Source organism: Salarias fasciatus, chromosome 10 (genome assembly GCF_902148845.1).
Source record: "Salarias fasciatus chromosome 10, fSalaFa1.1, whole genome shotgun sequence".
Classification (NCBI taxonomy): Eukaryota; Metazoa; Chordata; class Actinopteri; order Blenniiformes; family Blenniidae; genus Salarias; species Salarias fasciatus.
In genome coordinates, this window is record NC_043754.1 from 3,468,876 (window position 1) to 3,491,897 (window position 23,022).

Below are 23,022 nucleotides of genomic sequence, written 5' to 3' on the forward strand. Positions count from 1 at the left end.
CTCCCAACTATATCTTCTCATCCCCCCCTCCACCCGTGCTCTCCCCCAGTGCCTGGAAACATTAAAGTAATGAGCTGTGAGCAACTCCAAAAACACTGCATTTCTTGGCGGCTGTTTTCATTGTGTTAATTAAGTCTGTAACCCTCTCCCCTCACTCCTCCCGCTCCTACCTCTTTCTCATGTTTTGGCGAATGAACTTGGTGAACCAACCCCAAGTGCAGAGGATTTATTTCCCTCAAATCACTTCCGTTTTCTTCCTGTTAAGCCCCCCCCGCAATCACACAGGCTCCAGTGCTTTATGGCCACAAGCTCCTTTTAGTGTGTGGATATTGATATCTCCATTACTTGGAGCTCCTCCAGTCATGCACATGTTATCTTGCTGACAAATCTTAATGTTTCAAAAACAAAAATAATGCTGCAGTCCACACATCCAGAGCAGACTGGAGCAAAGTAGTTTGTTAATGTCTTCTCGGGGCAACATGTGCTTTTTCACCTTCACCTTGGCCTCGTGTTTAATGTGTCCACCAACGTTGGTAATCACCGGGATTTTCATTCTCGTAAATCCTTTCCGTTTTATTCCCATTAAGCACTCTGATCGCACAATCCCAGACGTCAAGCAGTGCAAGCTTCTTTGGGTAGTGGTCATTGATATTTTTGCTCCATTAACCCCCCAATAGCCCCCACTGTTACATGCTTTTCACTAAAATTTACAACTTTAATACTGATCTCTTTTCAGCTAAACCGCTCAGTGCTTCGATGAAAAAAAAGCTCAATATTGAAACGCAGTTGAATAGAAACAAAAATCCTGACTACTGTAAAGAATCAAGTATAGAATTTAATTTAAAAGTTGTATGTAAAGTATAGTGAAATAGCTTTTGTTTGCCTTATTTTTACAGCCATTTGCTCTTTTAGCAGCTTTTTTTTTTACCGTTTTTGTCACAGCGTTTTCTTGTGACCCGTTAAAATTACTCGAGTAGCCTGTAAGTAGCTGTGAAACTGTGTCGCTAATTTATTCTTTGTACTGTTGCAGCTTTGCAAATGGTGCAAAGCGTGAAAACCAAGAACAGACTGACTGTTGAACCTGGAGCCATGTGGCTGCAGATTCTTATTAACAGATGTTGAACAAAAGAAAAGTACATTCCTGAAGAGTCTCCAAGAATATTATTTCTCTGATTTCATTTTTTTTTCATGTTTGTTGGGGTGATTCGTTCTGTGCATGTGTGGATTTTCTCCAGATTCCCAGGTTTCCTCTTACAATCCCAAAACATGACTTTCAGTGTGAAAATAGCAGGATTTTGTTTCTGCAACTTTCCAAAACAATACATAGAAGTAGAAGAACACAATAATTCAAGCATTCTTGCGTTTGTGTGTGTTTGTGTGTGTACAGGGTGCAGGGACAGCGATCGGAGAGCTTCCTCCCTACTTCATGGCGCGGGCGGCCCGGCTGTCTGGAGCCGACCCTGATGATGAAGATTACCAGAAGTTCGAGGAGCTGCTGGACCAAGCCGAGTCCGAACAGGTGGCACACCGCATCTCGAATCACCTTCCACCCATCATTACCCATCTTCGTCACCTCTGCCTCTTTCACAACATTCTATTTGAGTTCATTTCTGGAAATGTTCGTCACATTTTTTTTTTTTTTAAACCAGAAGCAGTGATGCTCTGGAGGTAAGTGAAGCGAGGTTCTACCTGGAGGTTTTCTCAATCTGACCTCGGTACAAAGAGCTCACCAGCACGGTCAAATAAGAAGCAATTCACTGGAAAAAGGGAGCAGGAAAAAAGCAGCACATTTATCAAGTTTTAATACGTTAGTGCTCCCCCTCAGTGTCTCAACAGTTCAACAGAAAATGAAATGCTTTCACAACGCCATGACTAAGAGAGCAGCGCTGATGCACTCTAGGAAAATGTTCCCACAATTTCCGGCCCATCATTTAGAAACACTGATTGCAAATCATATTTTCTTGCAAATGTTTCAACCTTGCCTAACAACTCACTGTAAATATTTATTATACCGCCGTATCGTGATTAAGAAAGAAGGACTGAGGGGAACCATGCATGTGGTTTCGTAAACGCGTACCGTCAGAGCTAACCGTCAGGAATGCAGGAGTCAGTGCGGTGGAGCGACAGGTCAGGTGCCATCAAACAGCTGCACACTCGAGTGGTTTTGAGCATTTCAACACGTGTCATCATTCGAGCGTCTGCACAGAAACTCCCATCAGTACTCAAAAGTGTTAATCAAAACATCTTTTGTAATTTTAATGAGGGTATTCCACATCCGAAGGGATTGGAGTGATGCAGAGGAATGCTGCAGGTGTGAAGGTGAATGTGTGTGGTTTTCTGTGTCGCTCTGATTGGAAAATCTGGACATATAAATTCAGAATATAATACGTGTTTAACTCCATACGCAGACTGGGAATTCACTCATGGCTAGTTTGTCTTTGTAATAATTTTTTTTAACTTATTTTCAAGTCAAATCAAACCATTTTTTTTTAAGTCTTCACCGCGTCACTGCTGTTTTCAAAAAGAGCCGACTGAAGAAACAAAAAAAGACTAATGTATTTTAAACTACTGAGAAAATGGGAAAACACAAAGTTATTTCCAAACAGGACAAATTACTCCCCCCCCCCAAATTCAAGTACATATATAAATATTTCATGTCAGATGTCTCCTCGCAGATGTGGGTAAATATGTTTGCCTTTCTGTCTCCTTTCATGTGGGAATCCTGAATCACAACATAGTTGGTTTTTTTCTTCATAACAGGATGTCTGCAATTTGCATTCTTTTGTGGAATTAAACATTTTAACCATTTGAATCAAGATCAGTCAGTCGCTGACGTCGTGGTAGGTATTGGGTTTTGGGCTGGATCTTGTACACACACACACTTAATGCGACAGAATGTTAAACACTGCAAAGCATATTTCAGTCGTAGGAGCATAGTTTCATCCCAAAAAAATTCAAGAACTGATTATTTTCCATTTTTAAATGGCAAATTGATTTTGATCTGACCGCGAGCGCATAAACTCAAGTGACCTTTCAAAGACAGTCATACTGAAAACGGCTTTAAGGAAGTCTGAAAAGCCTGCGAGGACGAGAATCAGCGGTGCTAATGAGCGCCGGGCAGCGACGCCCCACCTGCTTGAGGGTCCGCGGCTGACCGTGCTGCGGACAGCCGGGCAGGTTGGCACCGGCGTCGGCCCCCCCCCCCCCGGAGTCCGGACCACGTGGGTCCGACTGCAGCTCTGACATCAGCGGCCGATAAAGCGGAGCCTCCCTCCAAAAAACGGTGGGAGAGAGACAAAAGAGAGGCAGCGGCGAGAAGAAGAGACTTCGTCAAAGTGACCGTCTCGGCACTGGGGAGGGCTTCCACTCGCTTTCTTTCGAACAAACCCGCAAGAGGAGCGTCGTCTGCGTGTATCGTATCGCGCTCGTGGAAACGACAGATTAAATTAGCGCAGATGTGGATAGCCCGTCGTCCACCGACTCTCTGACATGGTTTCTTTTTCTGTCCCTGTTTCGATGCTCTCATTCACGAGCGCTGTTTCTCCCCTCTCTCTCTCTTGCTCTCTCACTCGCTCTCTCGTGATGTCTGGCAGCTGTATATATGTGTGTGTGTGTGTGTGTGTGTTTGTAATGTGTGCTCATGTGATTGGACAGCGTCTGGAGGCAGGCAGGTTGCTTGCACCGGCGAGGACCTGCCACATGCGGAAACATTTTTTTCTCACACCAGGGTTTTTGCTCTGACTCGGATGTTGTTGGGGTTCCCTCTTGAGCTCGGGGGATATCCCACAACCCCTCCCTCTCTGAGACACCTCTACCTTTTTCTTCCTTTGAGGGCGGACGGAGGTGTTCCTGCGCCATGGATTAGTGTCCGGTTTTCCCTCTAAGCTGAAAAATGGTGGTAGTGGAGCAGATTAAACCGGAGCTGGAGCAGCGATATTGTCATGCTGCTGTGCACCAGACAGGAAGTGGTTAAATTCTGTCGCCAAGGATGTGACCCTCGATGAACCTTGCACTGCTGCACACACACTCAGATATCCCTAACCCTACACACACACACACACACACACACACACACACACACACACTTCCCGACGTGTGACAGTAGAGCTGGAGGAAGATGCTGACTTTGTCCGCTGCGCACGAGTCACAGAGGTTTGTAGGTGCCAGCAGTTTGACTTAAACCCGCTGGTATTTCTCCCAACGTGCACGTGCCAACTTCCTGCCACAAGCGCACGTGATGCGCAGCAGCAAAGCACTCTGGGTTTTTTTTTTTTTTTTTCTCATTCATTCAACAGAGCTATTCAAGAATAATGAAGTCATGCCTTTTCTAACGGCTCCAGACGCTGATGTCATGAGCATCAGCTTTTCTTTTTCTTTTTTCTTTTTTCTTCTTTTTCCCCTCCTCTCTTAAATCTTCCGCTCCGTACCGGAGCGCTCCTCCTTGCTGGAGAGGATTCCCCCCCCCAACCATATAGAAACGCTGATCATCTGGGAAGATGGAGCATGGACTGCATCCATGACAGCTTGTGTCTTGACTTGAAGTAGTTTCCTGGCTCAGTTGTTTCTTTTTTGTTGTTGTTTTTTTTTTTTTTTTATTATTGCGAGTGCTTTTCGTCTGGTGCAGAAAGGGTTAACGGGCTGTGAATTCTTGATTGCCAACTCCCAGGATCGTATCTCCTGTAACTCAAATCAGGGCCATCTGCACTGGGCGTATGCCTGCCTTCCCCCCTGGCCTACTGCACTCAAAGGCTCTCTGTGCTGTGGTTTGCCCAGCCCCGTCACGTGACTTCTCTGAAAGTGCCCCCTCCCTCCTCCTCCCTCTTTATTTCCAGTAAACTGTTTGAAAGGAGGGGGGGGTGAGTCAGAGTAAAACCAGCTTCCCCTTAACCACAGCTTGTTAAAGAATTTGTCAACGTGGACTCAGGGGTGCATTTCTGTGTGTGTGTGTGTGTATGTCTGTGTGAGAGTGCGCACGCACTTCTGGACAGATTTGAATGTGTACCTCTTCTCTTTTTTTTTTTTTTTCCTTTTTTTCTTTATTTGAAAGAGGACTGTAGCTTCGATTGCGTCAGGAGTCCTTAATCTCTCCACTTCCTGTGGCAGACAGAGCGGGCGCGGGCTTGTCAGGAGTTAATGAGATGAACTTTAGCCGTCTTGGTGTCGGGGGGCTCGCGACTGCTCCGGAGATGTGTGTTTTCTGTGTGAAAGAGTTTCATTGAGAAAAAAAAAAGAGAAAACACACAGAGAGCGGGAGAGAGAAAAAATGTGTGTGGGTGTCGGCTTGTGTATAGGCTATGCATAGATTTTTCCTTGTCTGACACTTTAATTTTCCACATGGAGCGGAGTGGCTTGTCGCTGGCTGCTTTTTGTCTGCGTTTGAACTCTGTACCTCGCCAGAACTACCAAAGCCCACCCCAAAACAAAATAGTTTACTTCGCCACAATTAAAAGTGACCAGCCTGTCAGCACATCCAAAATGAATAGATACCACATCGTACTGCATGCTGCTTGATACATATCAGATAAAACAAAGAGAAAAATAATAGGGTTTATGCAGAAAAAACAAAGACTCTTGTCAGCTACAATATATCAACTCGTGACTCCATAAACACATTGAATTAAAAAAACTCCTAATATCTTGGGGTATCTGTGTTCGATTTAATTTTCCCCTTTGAGCTTTTCACCAATCTGACACTGGAAATTTCCAAACTGCATTGTTAGATGTATTTCAGGTTCATCCTCCTTACTGTTAGGGACGATGTCTGTATGATTTCCTCATAATGTTGGCATCTTTCAAATATTTCTGATCTTGTGGCCATCACATTACTGATTTCCAAGTAATCATCAATACTTAATCCTTATCAGAATCTTTGCTGCAATCAAATAAGATCGAAACATAGTTAATGTGTGATTTGCACAGTTTTTTGAACGTGCTTCAAAGACACGACCAGTAAAATGCGGATTCTGATCGCTTGATCGGGTCGTAAAGTCGGATGGGGTTCGGGGATGTGGGCGACAGATGAAATGCGTGTGATGTTCCCCACCAGTCGATCTCATGGGAGAGACTGAAGACTGCTGACTAAACCATCTGCTGAGCAGCCAAACCTGGAACCAAACCTCCCCTGTTTTATGACACCTCACCCATGACAAGGTTTTACCAAAAGTAATTGGTGCTTAGCTCAGCCCTACAGGCTGACGGTGAGGGGTGGGGGGAGTGGAGGACTGAGGGGGGGTGGAGGGGGTGCACTCGGCAGGCAGTTCTTGGCAAGCTGCCTGGCAAAGATGGTGATTTTCCATAAGCCGCCAACAAGAGAGCCTGGATGTCTGAACCCCTGAAGTCCAAGACAGACGCTCCCCTGGTTCAGACATGCTTTGCAAAGAGAGAATCCAAGTGCATAGTTCAGCCACAGTAAATCACAATGTCACGAGTTCACTCGCACACTCACTCACCTCCTCGGGGAACCTTTGTTCACAGTGCGGTGATATTTTCATTCTCTCACTGCATGAGCCAGAAGCTCGACTGCAGCGCCGGTGTAAACAATGCATGTGTCACGATGTCAGAGAGCGAATGGGCTTCACGGGCCCCGTCTACCACGACTCTGACTGCGTCCGCGGGACCGTGGCGGCCCGTGACGGCCGCAGCGGTCAGGTGTCCCTGGAGCAGACCAGGTCCTCAGCAGTTCAGCTGTGGGCTCGCCACGCACATTCCTTCCCTCCCCGTCTCCCACCAGCTGAGAGGCGCACACGCACACCAACACGGGGACAAGCTGGAATTAAAACTACAGGGTTGTCCAAGGAGAAACCTTCATGATTGGACATCGGCGGAGGCAGAAATTCAAATGGTGAACCAATGGGATTGTGTGTCTCCTCGCTCCCCCCACCACCACCTTATTAGGCGACCTCCCATGTCTCTCAGATTTCCTGTGAGCTGGGCTGTACCCCGCAAAGAATGTCATCAGCACTGTACTGGCTTTGTTGACCATATTTGGTATGATCATGAATTGCAAGCCCCCCTCCTGCACCTCGTTTTCAAAACCAAACATGCCGGGGAAAACTCTGGCCTTTTCAACAGATAAACACTTTTTCCTTGCCTTTCATTCGGCACAAATTGTTCTTTTTTCAGTTTGCTTTTAGTGATTGTTATACTGTTTCAGGAAATAAAAAATATGCACCGAGAGGGAAAATAAGTTTCACATATAACAGATATTTATTTTGATATTTAGAACTTCATTTAAAGAAGCACAGATCTGTAATTACCTTAATGTTTTCTCCAGAAAACATCAGCTTTCTTTGAAATAGTTTCATCATTCTAAAATCACCCATAACACATAAACTGTTCAGTTAAAAAAAGAATGGATTGAGGATTTGTATAACTGCAATAAAATTTTAAATATGAAATGAACATAAAAATGCCTGCGTAGCACCTGTTGTCAAATGTATTTGCAGTAATTATTAGAGTAACATGCATTTGAATATCATGTATAAGATGATTTTGGAGTTAAATTAGAAGAGCAGTGAATCTGAACCATAAGTCTGATGCAGAATAGCTATTTTACAGTCTTGCTTATACTTCTATTACAGCAGCAGAATCAAATGTGCCACTAAGATCTTGTATTTTAAATTAGAAGGCAAACTGTCAATACTTTTTTCTTTGACATTTTCACTGCAATCAGCTCTAAGATTGACTAACATAAAGTTGTGCAAAAGAAATGTGTGATTTGGAGATATCTAAGTAATTAATTTCAAGTACTAATCTGTTTCTCCGCAATTAAAAATTGAGGCAGTATTACCACAATAATTAAATTTGTCTCAAAAGCATCATATAAAAATCATTATTTTATATCTTAAATGTACTGAAATCCAAAAGAAGCTCAGACAAATGTCCAAGTAGTAACAAAGAAGAAAATCCTTTTTTTCTTTTGCTGTAATCTGTTTTTTTTTCTCTGTCAGAAAATTGAAAATATTAATATTTTAAGGCCTAAAGCACTTACAATAATCAAGATAAATACAAAATCAAGTGAGCCAAAAATTATAGTATCGAATAATTTCTTAAAAACTGTAATTTTCACACTCTTTTTAATTTTTGTGAGTTTCAGAGTTTTCAGATCCACTAACGATGAAAGTCTCACCAGAAATAAAAATTGTGATTTAACAGTGTCAAACCTGTCATAGTCTGAAAGTAATAATTATGTAATTTACCTAGATATTAAATGTATCACCCAGAACGTGAAGGCCGCGCGTCAAGGCTTCTCCTTGTGTTTCCACAATGTTCCCAGAAGTAGCCAGAGTCAAATCCAAACAGATTGAAGCTTCTCTTCCCAGAAAAGGTAGATTGAGGAAAGTTGTGTGTCACTGCTGTGAAAAGAGGCTTTTATGAAGCGGTCAAGAGGGGTAATGGTCAGAGGAGCAGACTTCAGAATTAGTGAGTCACTGGATGGACTCTTGTCTTCTTCCCACATTCTCAAAAACAAAGGAATTAAAAACTAGCACTAAAAGTATATAACAGACATGTTTAAAGTACTTTATTTTAGTGTAGAATGAAGCAGGCTGTTTACAGAGCAGGGTTGGATTTCTATCACACAATGTGACAGGTGAATCTCTGTTTTCCTCCAAGTTTTAATATATTATTTTTCAAGAATTTTATTTTTAAACGTACATTTTTTATATGAAACATTCATAGAAATACATTTATGTTGTGAAATGTAGAATTGTTTAAAAAAAATCATGGTTCAGGTATAAGTGCATGCATACACACTCAAAACTTTTTTTTCTCATATTAGACTTTGTCATTATTTATTAACTAAATCATTTTCTTTAAATATTAATAGATCTGGGAATGTTTAAACTTTGCAAAAAATGTAGAAAAGTTGTTGCTGATGAGTCGTTACTTACAGATTTTTATCGTTTCAAATCAAACGTGGGGGAAGTTTGATGCAGTGATTCAGGGATGTACCAATAGGTGTGATTTTCTCTCACAAAACCATAAAGTTCCTGAGTTTTTTTATACTGTGAAAAGTCAGCAGGGTCAAGCTGATCATTTTTGAAGATGCAACTGTTGTGTTTATCAGCTGCTGATTTGCTGAATAATTGATTAAAGATTTGAGTCGAAGACACATTTTCAGGAGGAAGAAAAGCCTCCCAGCTTCTTTTGACTCATTTAAAAATGAGCAGAGACATGAAAACAAGGTCATTCCCTCATTTTTCGTTTCATGAGGTCTTGAATGTGTTTTTACATAAAAAACCGAAGGTTTAATCATCTTAAAATAGAAGTTACAACGTAATAAAGAAGAAACTGCAGCACCAAGAGGTCCAGAAAAATCCTGCCGGCGTAGCTTTGATTATAAGATAGGACGCCAAAATAGATTGTAATTGTAAAGTCTTAGTTTGGTTAAATGTGACACTTGAATGAGTCTCTAAGTGTTCATTAAAAAATCCTTTTGAGAGCAGCCTTCAGCTGGCTGCACATATTTATTTCACACACGTCTGCGGTATTCCCCTCTTCACATAAAGTCTTAGAAAAGGGGTTCAGGACAGTTTTCTCCAACTGGCCTCAAGGATATTATTCAGGAGTAAAATCTATTATTTTAAATTAAACAAATGGATCATTCTCAAATTTGAAGTTAATTATTTTAAAGTGATTTCTCCCTTGAAATGGAGATCATTAGTGTTTTGTTTTAAGTTGTGTGAAGCAGTGAGGAAATCAGCGGCCATCTATAAAGAGCTGGTCAAACACTGTGTATCTGATAGAAAGTCTGAAATAATTAGAATAATTATTATTATGCAATTTTATGATTTTTTTAAAGAAAAGAAAAGCTGTACTGCAGGTGTGTTGTGAAAATAAAGGCTTTTCAGTTCTTGATATTCACCTCACAAATAATAAATGACAATATATGATAAAGAAACATTCGCAGGTGAAGTTTATCTCACATTTTTTTGTCCCTTCTTCTCCGTTTCAGGACTTTGCAACGCGTGCAAAACTGGCGGTGCAGAAACTCATCCAGAAAGTTGGATTCTTTGGGATTTTAGCCTGCGCCTCAGTGAGTCTCATCACACCCTTCGCGGATTCACTCCCCTCAAACATTTCACTTCACTTCCGCTGCTCGTTCAATCAGCGATCAGTCGTTTTATTTGCACTCATTTTGAAGGTTCAGCAAGAATTTATCTGATGAAAAAAAAATCTACGTTTGACACAAGAAAGATTTTCTATTTGCATGATGAATCAGCAGCGTGTAAAAACGAGAGATGAAATGAGATCAAGATCTTTGACAGTGTGGCTTCTATTTCTCTTTTTATGTAATTATTCTGGTGAATTTGTACGACATACTGCACTCTGATCTCCCCTCTAGATTCCAAATCCCCTGTTTGACCTGGCAGGAATAACATGCGGACACTTTCTGGTTCCTTTTTGGACTTTTTTTGGAGCAACGCTCATCGGGAAAGCAGTCATCAAGATGCACATTCAGGTGAGCTGCGGTTGAATTGTCTTCATTTTTGTGTGTGTGACTCCAGAGCTGAATCACCTCCTCTGCACACGTCTGGCCTGGAATAAGAGTTGATGTGTAGAGTTGACTGTGCTGCATGTTGAAGGAAGAGTTTAGGTACAGCAGAGATCAACACTTGAACGTGCTGAAGATTGAGCTCTGAATGCATCTTTAATGTTGCTCTGAGGGAGAAATGTCTTGAATAATGAATCCCACTCATGCTCGGCAGCCCTGACGCTATCAGAGTCAGCTGCTGGTGAGGAGGCCATTTTGTGCTGCCGAAGTGGGGGCAGTCAACCATTTTGTGATCTGCAGCTGCAGACGCCCCAGTGCATTGTACAGTAGCCCGGTCAGCCCCTCAGCAGATCCAGGTCTTACAGGAAAAAGTAAAAAGCTGCATCCTAGACCTTTCAGTAGGAAGCTGCAGTTAGGAGACTTGGCGTGGCGGACGTTTCTTGTAATCCTGGAAAATCCTCAATTTGCGTCCAGGAATTTGCAGCATGTCTGTGATTACCGTCAGGGGCTCGACTTTTTGTTTTCTAAGCAAACGCGGGAACTTGCTCACTGTGACACAGAGGGGGGAGGAAGGGGTGAAGGGAGGAAAGGGGGGGGGGCTAAAAGCATACCATAGCATACCTCCTCTCTTATTCCTTATCATATGCAGAAAACATTATCCTGCAGAGCGAAGAGAGAGAAAGGAGCTGCGAACCCAGCGAGCGCCAGCTAACCCAGATAAACATAGTCTGTGGGAGGTGATGGAGAAACAGAGAGGGACAGATGGGGCGACGTAGGGGTAGGGAGGTTAGAGGGGGTTGTATGCATGGCAGCCACGCACACACACACACACACACACACACACAGGAGCAGATTACACCCAAAGGGTCCCAGGGGCCCCCCACTGTCAGAGGTGTGTCCCTCTCGGCCTCACGAGAAAAAAAAGACTTCACCCGCTTCTCCGGCATGTCTAGGGGGCCCCAATCTCTCCTGTAGCTGCTGAGTTCAATTTTCCTCAAGCTGCTGGTTCCTGTTGCTCGTGATGCTAATGGTCAGAAACATTTACAGTCCAGAAAACAAGCGGTGTCAGAGGAGAGGAGAGCAGGTGACGTGACGTTCTCCCGGGGAACAAAGGCAAGAGGGGAATTTGAGGCTTGGTGTTTTGTGTTTTGTGCGTGGGCGTAAACACGCCACTGCTTCAAAGCCCGGGGTTTGATCTGGGTTTGTACCTGAGCGCGAGGTGTGTTCTTACCAGTCCCCGAGGAGAGGCCCTTTCTGCTCCTTTCCCTCCTCTTTTTGTTTCGGTCTGAGGGCGCGCTTGTTGAATGTGTAACTTCCATGGCCACGTGACACCGCAGCCCCCCCACTCAGGGTCACATGTGACGTTACAGGAGTGTGTGTGTGTGTGTGTGTGTGTGTGTGTCCTGTGATGAAGTGGTGATCTCCACGTTTCACCCATACTCAGCTGAGATCAGCTCCATCTGTCTATCTGTCTGTCTGCATTGTGAATTCCTGAATTCTGCAGGTCACTGTGTAAAGCTGAGCTTGGTGGAACTGTTGATTAAGGCCTCTTCATATATTTTTATTTTACTTTGTGTTTTCTTGTCTCCTATTGGGTGTCAGTTAGTCCCAGGCATAATGGCCAACGTCTTTTAAATCTCATTTTCAAAAAATACGGAGTGAGAAAAAAGAGACTGAGAAACGAGTGTGTTTTTAATTACTTTAAATTCATTTTTCTTCGAATGTCAGGTTTAGTCGGAGGTTACGTGCAGCTCAGGTTTATCCTGAGTGTGCTGGCCTGGTGAAACAGAACCATAATGATCTTTAAATTTAAACTGTAAGCTTCTTGTTTGTTATGGCCCATAGTATAAGTGATGAAAATGACAGTGTTTTCACAAAAACAAACTCTTACTATCCAAAAATGACCACCGTCTCCACATAAAGCTAAACTCCGTACGTCTAGGAGGAATATTGAAATAGATAAAAGCATGTGAGGAGAGGGTTAGTGGAAGGGATTTGTCTGTGAAGGTGTACCAAGGTATGAGTCCACGGAGAGACGGGTGAGTGCGGGACTTACATCCTGTCCTCTGCTGTAATGCTGTTGTGGCTGGGATGTGTGTGACTCTTTAACAGCACTATCAGCTTAACCGTAACAAGTGTCGAGTCACGACCGTGTCACCGATTCCCGAGCACGGCGTTAGTCAGCGCTCCTCCGCCTGCCACCTTGCTGTCCCTTCCTCCTGGCTTTGTGTGTGAGATCACCCTGCGGTGTCCGTTACAGCTGTGTTTGAGCACAAGCTGGCAGAGCTGGCCTGAAACTTTGCTTTTCCACTTGATGTCAAGTGGGAGTCGTTTCTTTTTAATAATGTTGTAAATATCAATTACAGTGTGTTGCAAGAGTTTATTTTTTCCTCTTTATTAAATTTACTTTAACCCGCTTTGACAGTCTGACGCCTCAACGCCCCCCAAAAATGAAAAGACAAGCAAATGACAATACATGCGTGACCTGGATCATGTGTTACATAACCTGACAGGGGACTCTGTAGCCCAGCACAGACCCAAGAGCCTGTCACATGACATTAAACTTGTGACCGTGTAGTTCTGGCGCTGACTGATTTGCAACGTGTACGGATTCAAAATGGGAGTTCCTGGCTTCTTTTTTTTTTTTTTTTTTTTTTTTTTTTTTACTACTGAATCTGTTTGTTTTTATGATTTGACCGATCAAAAAATTGTCTGGAATATTATTCATTGCAAATATAAGCTCCTTCATTTTTGTCAGTATAATAAACTCATGCAAAAGCAAATCCAGGCCCAGTCCTGAAACTGAAACTCCTGACTTTCTGTGAATTGGATTAGTCATTGGTTAACAAAAAAAAAAAAACAACTGAAGTCACACCTTGTTTCACATTGCTGTTATTCCAATTATAAATTGAAATCGAGCGAAAGAAACATTTCCAAGATGGCATTTTGGCTCTATTGTTAGATAGAATAGGAACGTCTAGATGTCTCCCGCATCGTTTTATACACGTTTCCCTGTAATTCAGCTGTTTATATTTAGTACCTTTGGAAATGTCAGGATCTAGACTAGAATGTAAAATGAGGTCTCTGCGGGTTTGAACAACCCTTTTCTGCACAGCATGAGTTTGTAATGATGGACCTGCCAGCGGCTCTGTTAGCTTAAGCTTTGCTGATGGCATGTTGAAGGCAGCCGGGATGTTCCTGCATCAGACCGCGTTTCCTGTGCTCAAAACACATGTTTGTTCAGAAAAACACTGTAACCTGCGTCAACTCGGAGGACAAGTTGAACTCTTTGAGAAGTCTGGTCGATTAGTCTCCACGTGTTCCTCCCCGATACGAGCCAGAATGGCCGCCAGTCGGCCCATTGTCTCTTTAAGTCCCAGTGACTAAGCAGGAATCAGACGGACAGGAGCCGGATCCAGGCCCCCTCTGAAGCAATGACACATCTCCTTTGATTCTCCATCCATCCTCAAAGCAGACAGCACACACACACACACACTCACACACTCCTTTGATGAGAGTCGCTGACATGCCGACCTACTGTACTGTGTCATTTGTCTCTTGGTTTCCATTCCATGACAGTCTGTTGCTCTTAATAACTGGTTTTATATCCAACCACCTTGGTCTTACAAAAAGGTGTGTGTGTGTGTGGTCAGACCATGATGCACATGCTGCCTCGCTCCGCTGACCTCATAGTTCAATAACTGACTGGTTCTCTCCGTGTGTGTGTGTGTGTGTGTGTCTTTGTCATACAGAAACTGTTTGTGATCATCACCTTCAGCAAGCACATCGTGGAGCAGATGGTCTCCCTCATTGGGTGAGTAAAGCCTCGGTCGACCTCCGTGTGTGTGCGTGTTTGTGTGTGTTCGTTTGCTCGTGTCCCGGCTCACTGAAAGTTCAGAGTTGAGGCAGACATCGACAGTTCGGAGAGGCCGTGGTGCGTTCAGGTGCCTGACGTGGCTGCGTGTGCTCTTCATGACCCTGCTAAAGGTCACACACTTTTAGAAGCGCCTTTGAGTGAAACGTGGTGATTTTGTGCTTTGTTCTCAGTGCAGACCTTTAAAGAAAGGGGGTTTTTTTTTTGGTCATTGTTTGTTCCTCTTTCGGCTGGCTGCTTCGCCATGATGCCCTACATGGTGATTAATGGCTTGTATTTTTCCACTGGATGACTATGGGCATGAACATGTTCTGGCTGCTGCACAGGACAGGATGAACTCTTGTCTATCACAGAGACCGCCTCCTCTCCGGTTCATCTCTGTCCTGATACGCTGTTTTCTCCGCTGTTGCTGGTTATTACCCACACACCTGAGGTGCACAGGCCAAAGGAGGAGGGAGGGGTAAACCTTCTGATTGGAAACAAATATTTCTATCTGGTAGATTTGAAAAGGCCTTACAGGTGTGAGGCGTCGGAGCGAGATGTGCTCGTCCACGCAGGGAAGAAATGTGAATTTTAATTTCCTCTGAGAAAGTTCTCACAGAGGAAAGTTATTAGCGCTTGTATTTGTTTGGGTCCAGCTGGAAATCGCGTCGGTGTATTTTGGGCGTGTGACTGAATATACAAAATGAGCGGCTGGTTTTCTTGTAAAGCTGTTAAACACACATTTCAAACAAAGACAACCTTTAAACAAAAAAAATAAATAAATAAAAAGGCGAAAAAAAAAACATTTAAATCCCACCGACACTCACACAGACGCTTTAAAAACGAAGTGATGGGCGCCATGATGGGCGTCCCTGTGGAGACGCCAGGGGCTGCAGCTGGAAGCTGCCCTCGACACACACCTGCTGGTGGGAGTGCCATTTAGAACACACGCACGCACGCACGCACACACACACACACACACACAAAGGCCCTACTCATTCATACGCTCCTGGGACTTTTTCTCGCACACAATCACATTGAAGCACGCAGGTACTTTCAGCGTCGCACGCACATTCGAGCACAATCGGGCGACAGATTGCATCAGCTTTCAGAGAGTTTTGGATTCACTCAGCTTTCAGGTTCAAACGTCGGCTTTCTTTTAAATTTCTTGAAATATTTTTCATCTTAGTCTTGTGTCTGTTGGAGCTTAGTGTTTAACGGGTTGCTTTTGAAAGAGTGATTACAGAAGGAATATCACGGTTTTAGCTTGTAGACTCCAACTCAGAACTTTGGTCAGAGCAGCTGAGGATGTCCGCCTGGTGGAACAGATCAGGTTGTTGGTCGGGCGGAGGGAAAACTTCAGTTTACATAATAAATGGAAGTGTAGGTAAGACCGAGGCTGCGTGCAAAATATGCAACTAAGAATTCATATTCAAGTATCGCGTCTGTGTAGCCGCTAGCTTGGATGCCAAAGAGCTAACGTTAAGGCAGGGGTGTGAAACATGTTTCAGTCCAGGAGGAACATACAGCCCAATTAACCTTTGAATAAGCACCGCCCCCCTTAGTTACTGTTGCCAACTTGGACCAGGTGCTAGACCTGTTAGGTGCTAGACAGTGCTTAGCCACCCAGCGACGTTGATAAGTGGCTAACATCTGTGTTCTTCAGGTAAGCTAGGTGGCTAGCTTAAGGAAGCTCATTGCTTCTATTTGATTGATCCGTATCTCTAGCTATTGATCATGCCAGTTTGCTATATTTTATGGCAAAAAAAAAAAAAATCAATGCTTTTCTTGAAATATAGAATTGACTTGGTGATTTTACTGACTGGATTTGAACCTCTTCCAGGCCAGCTCTGGCCCACATGCCTTATGTTGAACACCCCCGTGTTAAAGCTATTTCTAGTTTTATATCGATAATGTCGGCGTGAGACACAATAAAAGCATAAATCAACGTAATTTTGTGCGAACAGTTTCAAATACATTGTTTCATAAACTCTGCTGAATTGAAATATGAAATAAGCTTCTAGTTTTTTTTTGTTCCTTTTTCTTTTCTTTTGTTTTCTGAGGTAACACATCAGATTGCCATTTTGTGTGTGTGTGTGTGTGTGTGTGTGTGTGTGTGTGTGTGTGTGTGTGTGTGTGTGTGTGTGTGTGTGTGTGTGTGTGTGTGTGTGTGTGTGTGTGTGTGTGTGTGTGTGTTGCATTGTGAAAGACCCGCCGCCCTCTGGCAGTCACTGTTCATTGAGCTGCAGACGAGAAGCTTCACATCGTTGGTTATTGACAGGTTTCACTCTGAGTCACTTCCCCCCCCTACACCTTGTCAACCGTCGGCTTCCTTCCTGGCGGTGGCCTTTCCACTATCACCTCTAATTCCCCGCGCCACTCTCACTCTCACTCTCAGTCACCATCGCCTTATGAATGGGGGTGACGAGTTCTCTCGGGTTTTAACCCTCTCTGCTCCGTTGTGCAGGTGCTCGCAGGAAAATTTGCACCTTCAGATCTGTTTAAATGCTGGCACCTGTTGCTCCCCTACACCCACTGTGTATACACACACACACACACACACACACACACACACACTATCATTTGTCCTCTGAATGCTGTCCATGTCAAAGCTGATATTATAGCAGCTCCACATGTCACGTCACACTACTTAACTTTTTATATTTTAATTTTTAGTTAGTCAGTTTAAAGAAATCTTTCTCAGTATGTTTCAGAATTATAATCCTGAAACTTTGATTTTTGGCCTTGTTTAATGTTTCTGAAAACCGAGGTGATTTTTTTTTCAGGTTTATTCGTTTTATTTAACGGTTTTATTCTTTCTTTTTTTGCCTTCTTCTTATGCTTCTCGAGTAGGAAATCAGCTGAATGAATTGTGGAGTTGTAATATTTACCCAAGCTTTGTTACTGTGTGCTTTTTCCTTGTACGTAGTTTCCTTCGGAGAATAGTCTTCCTGATTACCGGACTGAAAGACCGTTGGACTTTGACCGTGGTGATTTCATTCTCACATGACATAATACGACACGACAAAATTTGTTTCCTGCTCTTTTCCTGCTGTGTGATTTGGCGCGCGCACAGACACACACACACACACACACACACACACACACACACACACACACACACACACACACACACACACACTGATATATCAGAGGCCTGGGACTATGATCTCTCTGGAATTCACAGAACTAAATGTCTTGTCCTGACTTCAAATCCCCACATTCGCTGAAAATTTACTTTAAAACTTGGTTTGGAAGCTTCGGATTTATTTTTTTTACTTGAGTCATTTAAATTGATTTTATTTTTGCAGCTTTGTGACACAAAATCCTACCAATTTTCTCGTTTTGAGTCGTCCGGAATTTGCCGTTTATTCAAACGTCTGCTGGTGAATCCCCTGAAAATGTGTTTCAAGCTGTGACCTTTTAGTTCTTAAGAAAAAAAAAAGAGGCTTCAAGTTTCAGTTTTAGTGAACAGGTGGACTTTTTTTTTTTCTCTCTCTGAAAGGAACATGATTTTTGTTGCATGCGTGGAAGAGAACGTCATATTTCCTAACTTTTTATGTGTAAATGTCACGCTGGAAGCAATTGGTAAAAGCTTTCTGCAGTTTTTTGATTCTCCAAAACTTTGTATTTTAATTGTTTTATTAGTTTTCTTTCTGAATTTTGGAATTGAACGTGTTTTGAATTAAGTTGCCACGAAAAGTATTGACGAGGGAGTCAGAGAGACGCATCATGTAATAGTTATGTTCTGAAAAGACTCCGTTAATTTTGTGAATGAGCTTTGTTCCCCCCATATGTTGGTTTTTGTTATTTTAGTCATCTCAGTCGTGTGGCTGCAGTTGAAATGAGGGAAGCAGTTTTCTGTTTTGTTTTTCAGAATGACCACTGGAAAACATGCAGTGTGAATGCCGTCCAGTTGTCTGGAAGACGATTTGAACGTGAAGCTCAAACGTCACGTAGCGTTTAATCTGTCACCAGCAGACATTTTCATCAGTTTTCTCAACAGCAATGACAGAATCCTGACTTATTTATTCATTTATTTATTTTCAGCAGCTGCAAATAACATGCCGAAAATATGCAAAAGTTTTATTAGACCAGAATAAGTGACTTTAAATTTCCATTTGTAGATCTCAGACTCCCTACCAGTTTGGTGGAAAAATTAGCCGTGTCCTGCAGCGGCTGCTCACTTAAAACACTGTTTTTGTAATTACTCCAGAAAAGGCCTGTCAGAACAACTTGATGAATTGGTTCTTCTTCCATTGTGGAAACAGATTTTTGCATCTCTGCTCAATGATTTTCAGGATTTTCGTCCTGTTGTACAAAGCATTTTAGTCTGATTTTATAAGCCTGGGAGGAAAATAATGTCGTTTTTTTATTCTTTGAAGTGCCACAGAGTCAGAATAAAAGCATCCTCCGATGGCGGAGGCTGATAAGGTGGAGCTGTGTGTCTGATCAGACTTGCTGGATCTCCTCCGTCCTGTGACTAATGTACAGATGTCTCCTCTTCATGTCCAGCCGTGCGTGTACAGTCATTGTTTAAGTCGGGAGAAAATTGTGCAAGCTCACAGCCAGCCAGGCTTTGATCACCATCTGAAGCAGTTGGATGTCAAGAGTGCTCATGCTGGTATTTATTTTACTCTCCTCAGGACTTTTTTACCTGGAGTCACATAAAAAAAAAAAAAATCCACACTTTTGTCTTTTATGTTTTTGCAAGAATCATGAACGTTTGAAGATTTAATAGACAGGATGTTATAACTCCTAAACTGATTTATTTTGTTTTCTTTTTTTCCTTTCAGTTGAGTCAGCTTTACTTTTTTTAATCTATTTTTTATAAGTCTTATGACCATATTTGATAACTTTTATATTTTCTCTAAACTACTTATAATATGTTCAAGACAGTCTCAGAATTCAGGCACATACAAGCTAAACATGCACAAATTAGGCGCTTTTTATCCAAAGATTTTGTATTTCTCCCCACTGAAAGTCAACGGCAGTCGGCCTTGCCATGTTCAGAGTTCATCTTCCAGGAAGCCACATGACATCTGAGTGTCTCGTCGATTCAGCAGACTACAAATACAAACCATGTAACAGCGGAATTCATCCCATCTAAACCTAATTTGCTGTGACTTAGAACAGTCTAATGGCACAGGAATGTTCTCCAAAAGCAAGCTTTAGGGAAAAAAAAAAAAAAACTAACATGGTTTCAGAGCCTTACTTTCACATGTGTAGGAAACTCCAGTTTAACAAAATGTAAGTCCATCTCATTCCATTTTAATTCATCATGTGTCAAACATCAAAATTACTTATTCTGCCACGAAATCACTTCCTGACGCAGATGTGGGCATTTGATGAACGAGCAGTTTATCACATTTCAACTAAAAATCAATTGCAGTTAATTCTGAGATGTTTTTAAAAGAAAATGCATTTTCAGGTGGAAAAATTAACAAACGCATAAATGATTAAATATGGTATATTTTGATCAGTTCTGAGCTTTTTAATGTATGTTTATTTCATGGTGCATCCTTTTATCAGTGTCTGGGTCCTGTCAGTCCCTGTAAAGTCTTTTTATAATGGTAATTCAGTTTTCCAGTTGCCACAAAGTCCAACAGAAAGGATTCATTCTGGATTATTTATATATTTTAGTTTGGTTTTTTTTTCCCCCCCCCCAGTGAGTGATGAGCACTTTTCCTGTCAAACAGATAAAGTAAATGACTGTGGATTGTCTTCAGTTCACAGAGCAAACTTCTGAATCTAAGGTGCCTTTGAGGCCAGCGATGACCCTACATGGACTTCACTTCACACGCCGGGCACGGCCCAACTTCACTGCAGCAGATTCATGTGTTGTCTGTGCCCAGTCCTCCTTGTCCTCCTCTCTCTTATCTCAGCCGGGGCTTCATGAGCCAGCGAGATGCTGATATACACCAGTGGGGGGAAGACACAACTCTGAAGATCTCTTCCCCCCCCCCCCCCCCCCCCCCCCCACATGCAGTAATGGAACGGGGAGCTTTCCTGTGTTTGGCACGCCGTCTGGGTCTCCAGTCTCCCCGTTTGATCCTCCCCTGTTCGGGCCCGCTCGCCGCAGCTCGCGCCAGCAGCCGTTCGCACGTGATGATAAATGAAAAAGGGAAACAACAGAAGTCTTGCCTAATTGCGAGAGGAGTGGTGGTGTTGAGGGCCGCCGGAGTGCCGGTGATTCAGCCTCTGCAGGATTCCAGCCTGTTTACACCTTGTCAGTGGTGGCTGTGGTGGGAGTGGGTTCACTTCACATCCAAAGGGGCTTCGGAGACATTGGAAACAGACGTTTCCGAAGCTTGAACACAAAAACAAGGAGTTTTTTTTTTTTTTTTTCTGTGATTTTATGGTTCAGTAAGTTTTTGTGATAGTTAATTATGAGACATCTTGCCACCAATCTTGCTGCAGGAAGGAAGATGGATTCATTTAGTGCTCTGAAATTTTTGCAGACTTTTGGAGGTATCCAGCCTCAGTTCCCTCAGGAATCGGGTATACATGTATGCAAACTGCCACTCAGCTCAGTTTTCCCCTTTAGCCAGACGCAGGTTCAGTCCACATGCTTTGATAACAGAATAAAGAAGCTCACATTGTAAATTACATGATAATTAGCTACTGATCCTGGATCAGAGCTGCATGCCTTATTGGGAGTTTCTTGTGAGATGCTGACAGTAAATTTGGAGAATTAAAAATGCAGGATTTATGTAGTGTTTGCAAATTACTTATTTTTCTGTTTGCCCATGACTAAATTACAGTTCAGTTTCATCCTGACTGGCCCGAACCGGGAAAATAATGCCATAAAAACCTTTAAATTTAAAGTTTTAAGGTTTTTCTTTGTTGTGTAGCAGATTATACATGATAAAAATGTAGATATTTTCACCAGCCTGTCTCTCTTGTCTTCAATCTTTTTATTTCTTAATTTTTATGTCACCTTTTTTTTCCCCATGTAAGCTAATTGAGAGCCGACTCTCATGAAAAGTAAGGACCTGGTCACACTGAGCTCGGGTCTCCTGATCCAGAAGATGAATGGAAGTTTCTCGTCTGGTTTGCGTTGCCTCGTCTCTCAGGTCGTAACCATTTAACTCAGCACCTGGCGTTTGAGTCAGATTGTTCCAGATTAATGACGTCCACGGAGATTATAAGGCGGTGGTTTTGCGGATTGGGTCTTTGCGCTCGGTTGCACGCCGTTGTTATTCCCTCACCCGTTGATGAGTCTGCACGTCAATCAGACTCCAGCTGCAGTGTTGCTTCACTCAGAAAGCCTGATTTATTTAGTTTCTCTATTTGAATTTTTTAATTTCAGTCTTGACCACACACTTGTTTGTGCACATATATTGTCTCAAAGATCATACAGCCTCCCTTCATCGAAAATTGAATCAAATACCATTTTTTAAACAAACAAAGCTCGACACAGCGAGAGCAGTGTCATGGCGTGATGCTTTGGCGAAACCAAAACAAACAGTCCTGCATTCAGGACGGAGCGCTCGTCTGAGGTTTCCGACCACGCAGAGGAGTTTCTTCAGGACGCCACACTCGTCCTGGGGCTCGCCGTCGTCTTCGCTCCTGTGAAGTGGCCTCATCAGCAATTTGCTCCAAATATTGGGAAAGATTTTGAAGAGTCCAATTGAAGCCAGTCACACTTTGGGGTGCATGATTGTTGTTTTCTTCCAAGGTATCTGTAGTGACCTCAGTAGCACACATGCTCTTGGTTTTTCGTGTGTGTGTGTGTGTGTGTGTGTGTGTGTATCATACGTCTCTGGTGTTTTTACTGGAACAGGTCTCAGTGTGGTTGGGTTTTTTTTGTGTGTGTTTTTTTTTAAATTATTATTCATTCATAAATATGACAACATGTGAATGGGAAAGAGAAGTTATAAATATTCTAATTTTTTACACAGAAATCTAGAAATGTTCTTTCTCTCTCTGCCTCATCTTCCATGGTTTTAATCAGCACGTGTTGCTCCACTCAGGTAGACTGCGGTTCTGTTGTGGTCTCGCTGGGGTGTCAGTGGGCTGACGGTGAATCGTCTGAAATACGCCCGGCTGTGGTCAGTGCTCTCTCACTCAAGATCTGGGAGGATTTATTCTGAAAATATCTCATCCTCTTCCCTTCACCACATCATTTTAAGTGACTCTTCTCGATAATCAGCCGCCGTGATGGAGTCATCTCCTCCCTTGCATTGTGTAAACCGGGCTAATCCTTCACAGCCCTGTGAGGAGAGAGTCATTGACATGCAGAGAGGAATCAAGTCCTGAAAAGGTTCCCTGCTGAAAACCCGGTGTGCCGGGACCATGGAGGGATACCTGGCAGGCTTCCATGACAATGCACCTATTTCCATGTGAGTGTCTCTCTCAGGTGGGAGTCTATTACCAGAACAATCAGCCTGCAGATGGCTGCTCCCGCTGCACGAGGCCGTCAGTGGAGGTCACAGCAGGCACTCTGGAGGAGGCCGGGGGTGGGGGGTCGAAGGTCAGCAGGTCAGTCTGTGGGGTTTTGAGCTCCTTACCGGATCACACCAGAATGATCTGGATCACAATCTGCTTTTACACCAACTGCAGTGATCATCTTACAATCGAATCTCTTCTTATATGCATTGATCAGTTTGTCTTCTTCACTGTATTAACGGCTTTCTTATTGTTTGGTCACAAATAGGTTAAATAAAAA

The 23,022-nt window shown here is 43.0% G+C and overlaps 1 protein-coding gene across 2 annotated transcripts in view; it reads left to right on the top strand.

The window, feature by feature from the left end:
- The window catches only part of LOC115395032 (vacuole membrane protein 1-like), a 61,705-nt gene that overhangs the window by 25,531 nt on the left and 13,152 nt on the right, over nt 1-23,022 (top strand). For both annotated transcript variants that reach the window (XM_030100370.1, XM_030100371.1), the window contains 4 exons: nt 1,388-1,519; nt 9,956-10,036; nt 10,346-10,462; nt 14,248-14,309. In XM_030100370.1, the coding sequence (XP_029956230.1) occupies nt 1,388-1,519; nt 9,956-10,036; nt 10,346-10,462; nt 14,248-14,309 (392 nt within the window). The remainder of the gene's footprint in view (nt 1-1,387; nt 1,520-9,955; nt 10,037-10,345; nt 10,463-14,247; nt 14,310-23,022) is intronic.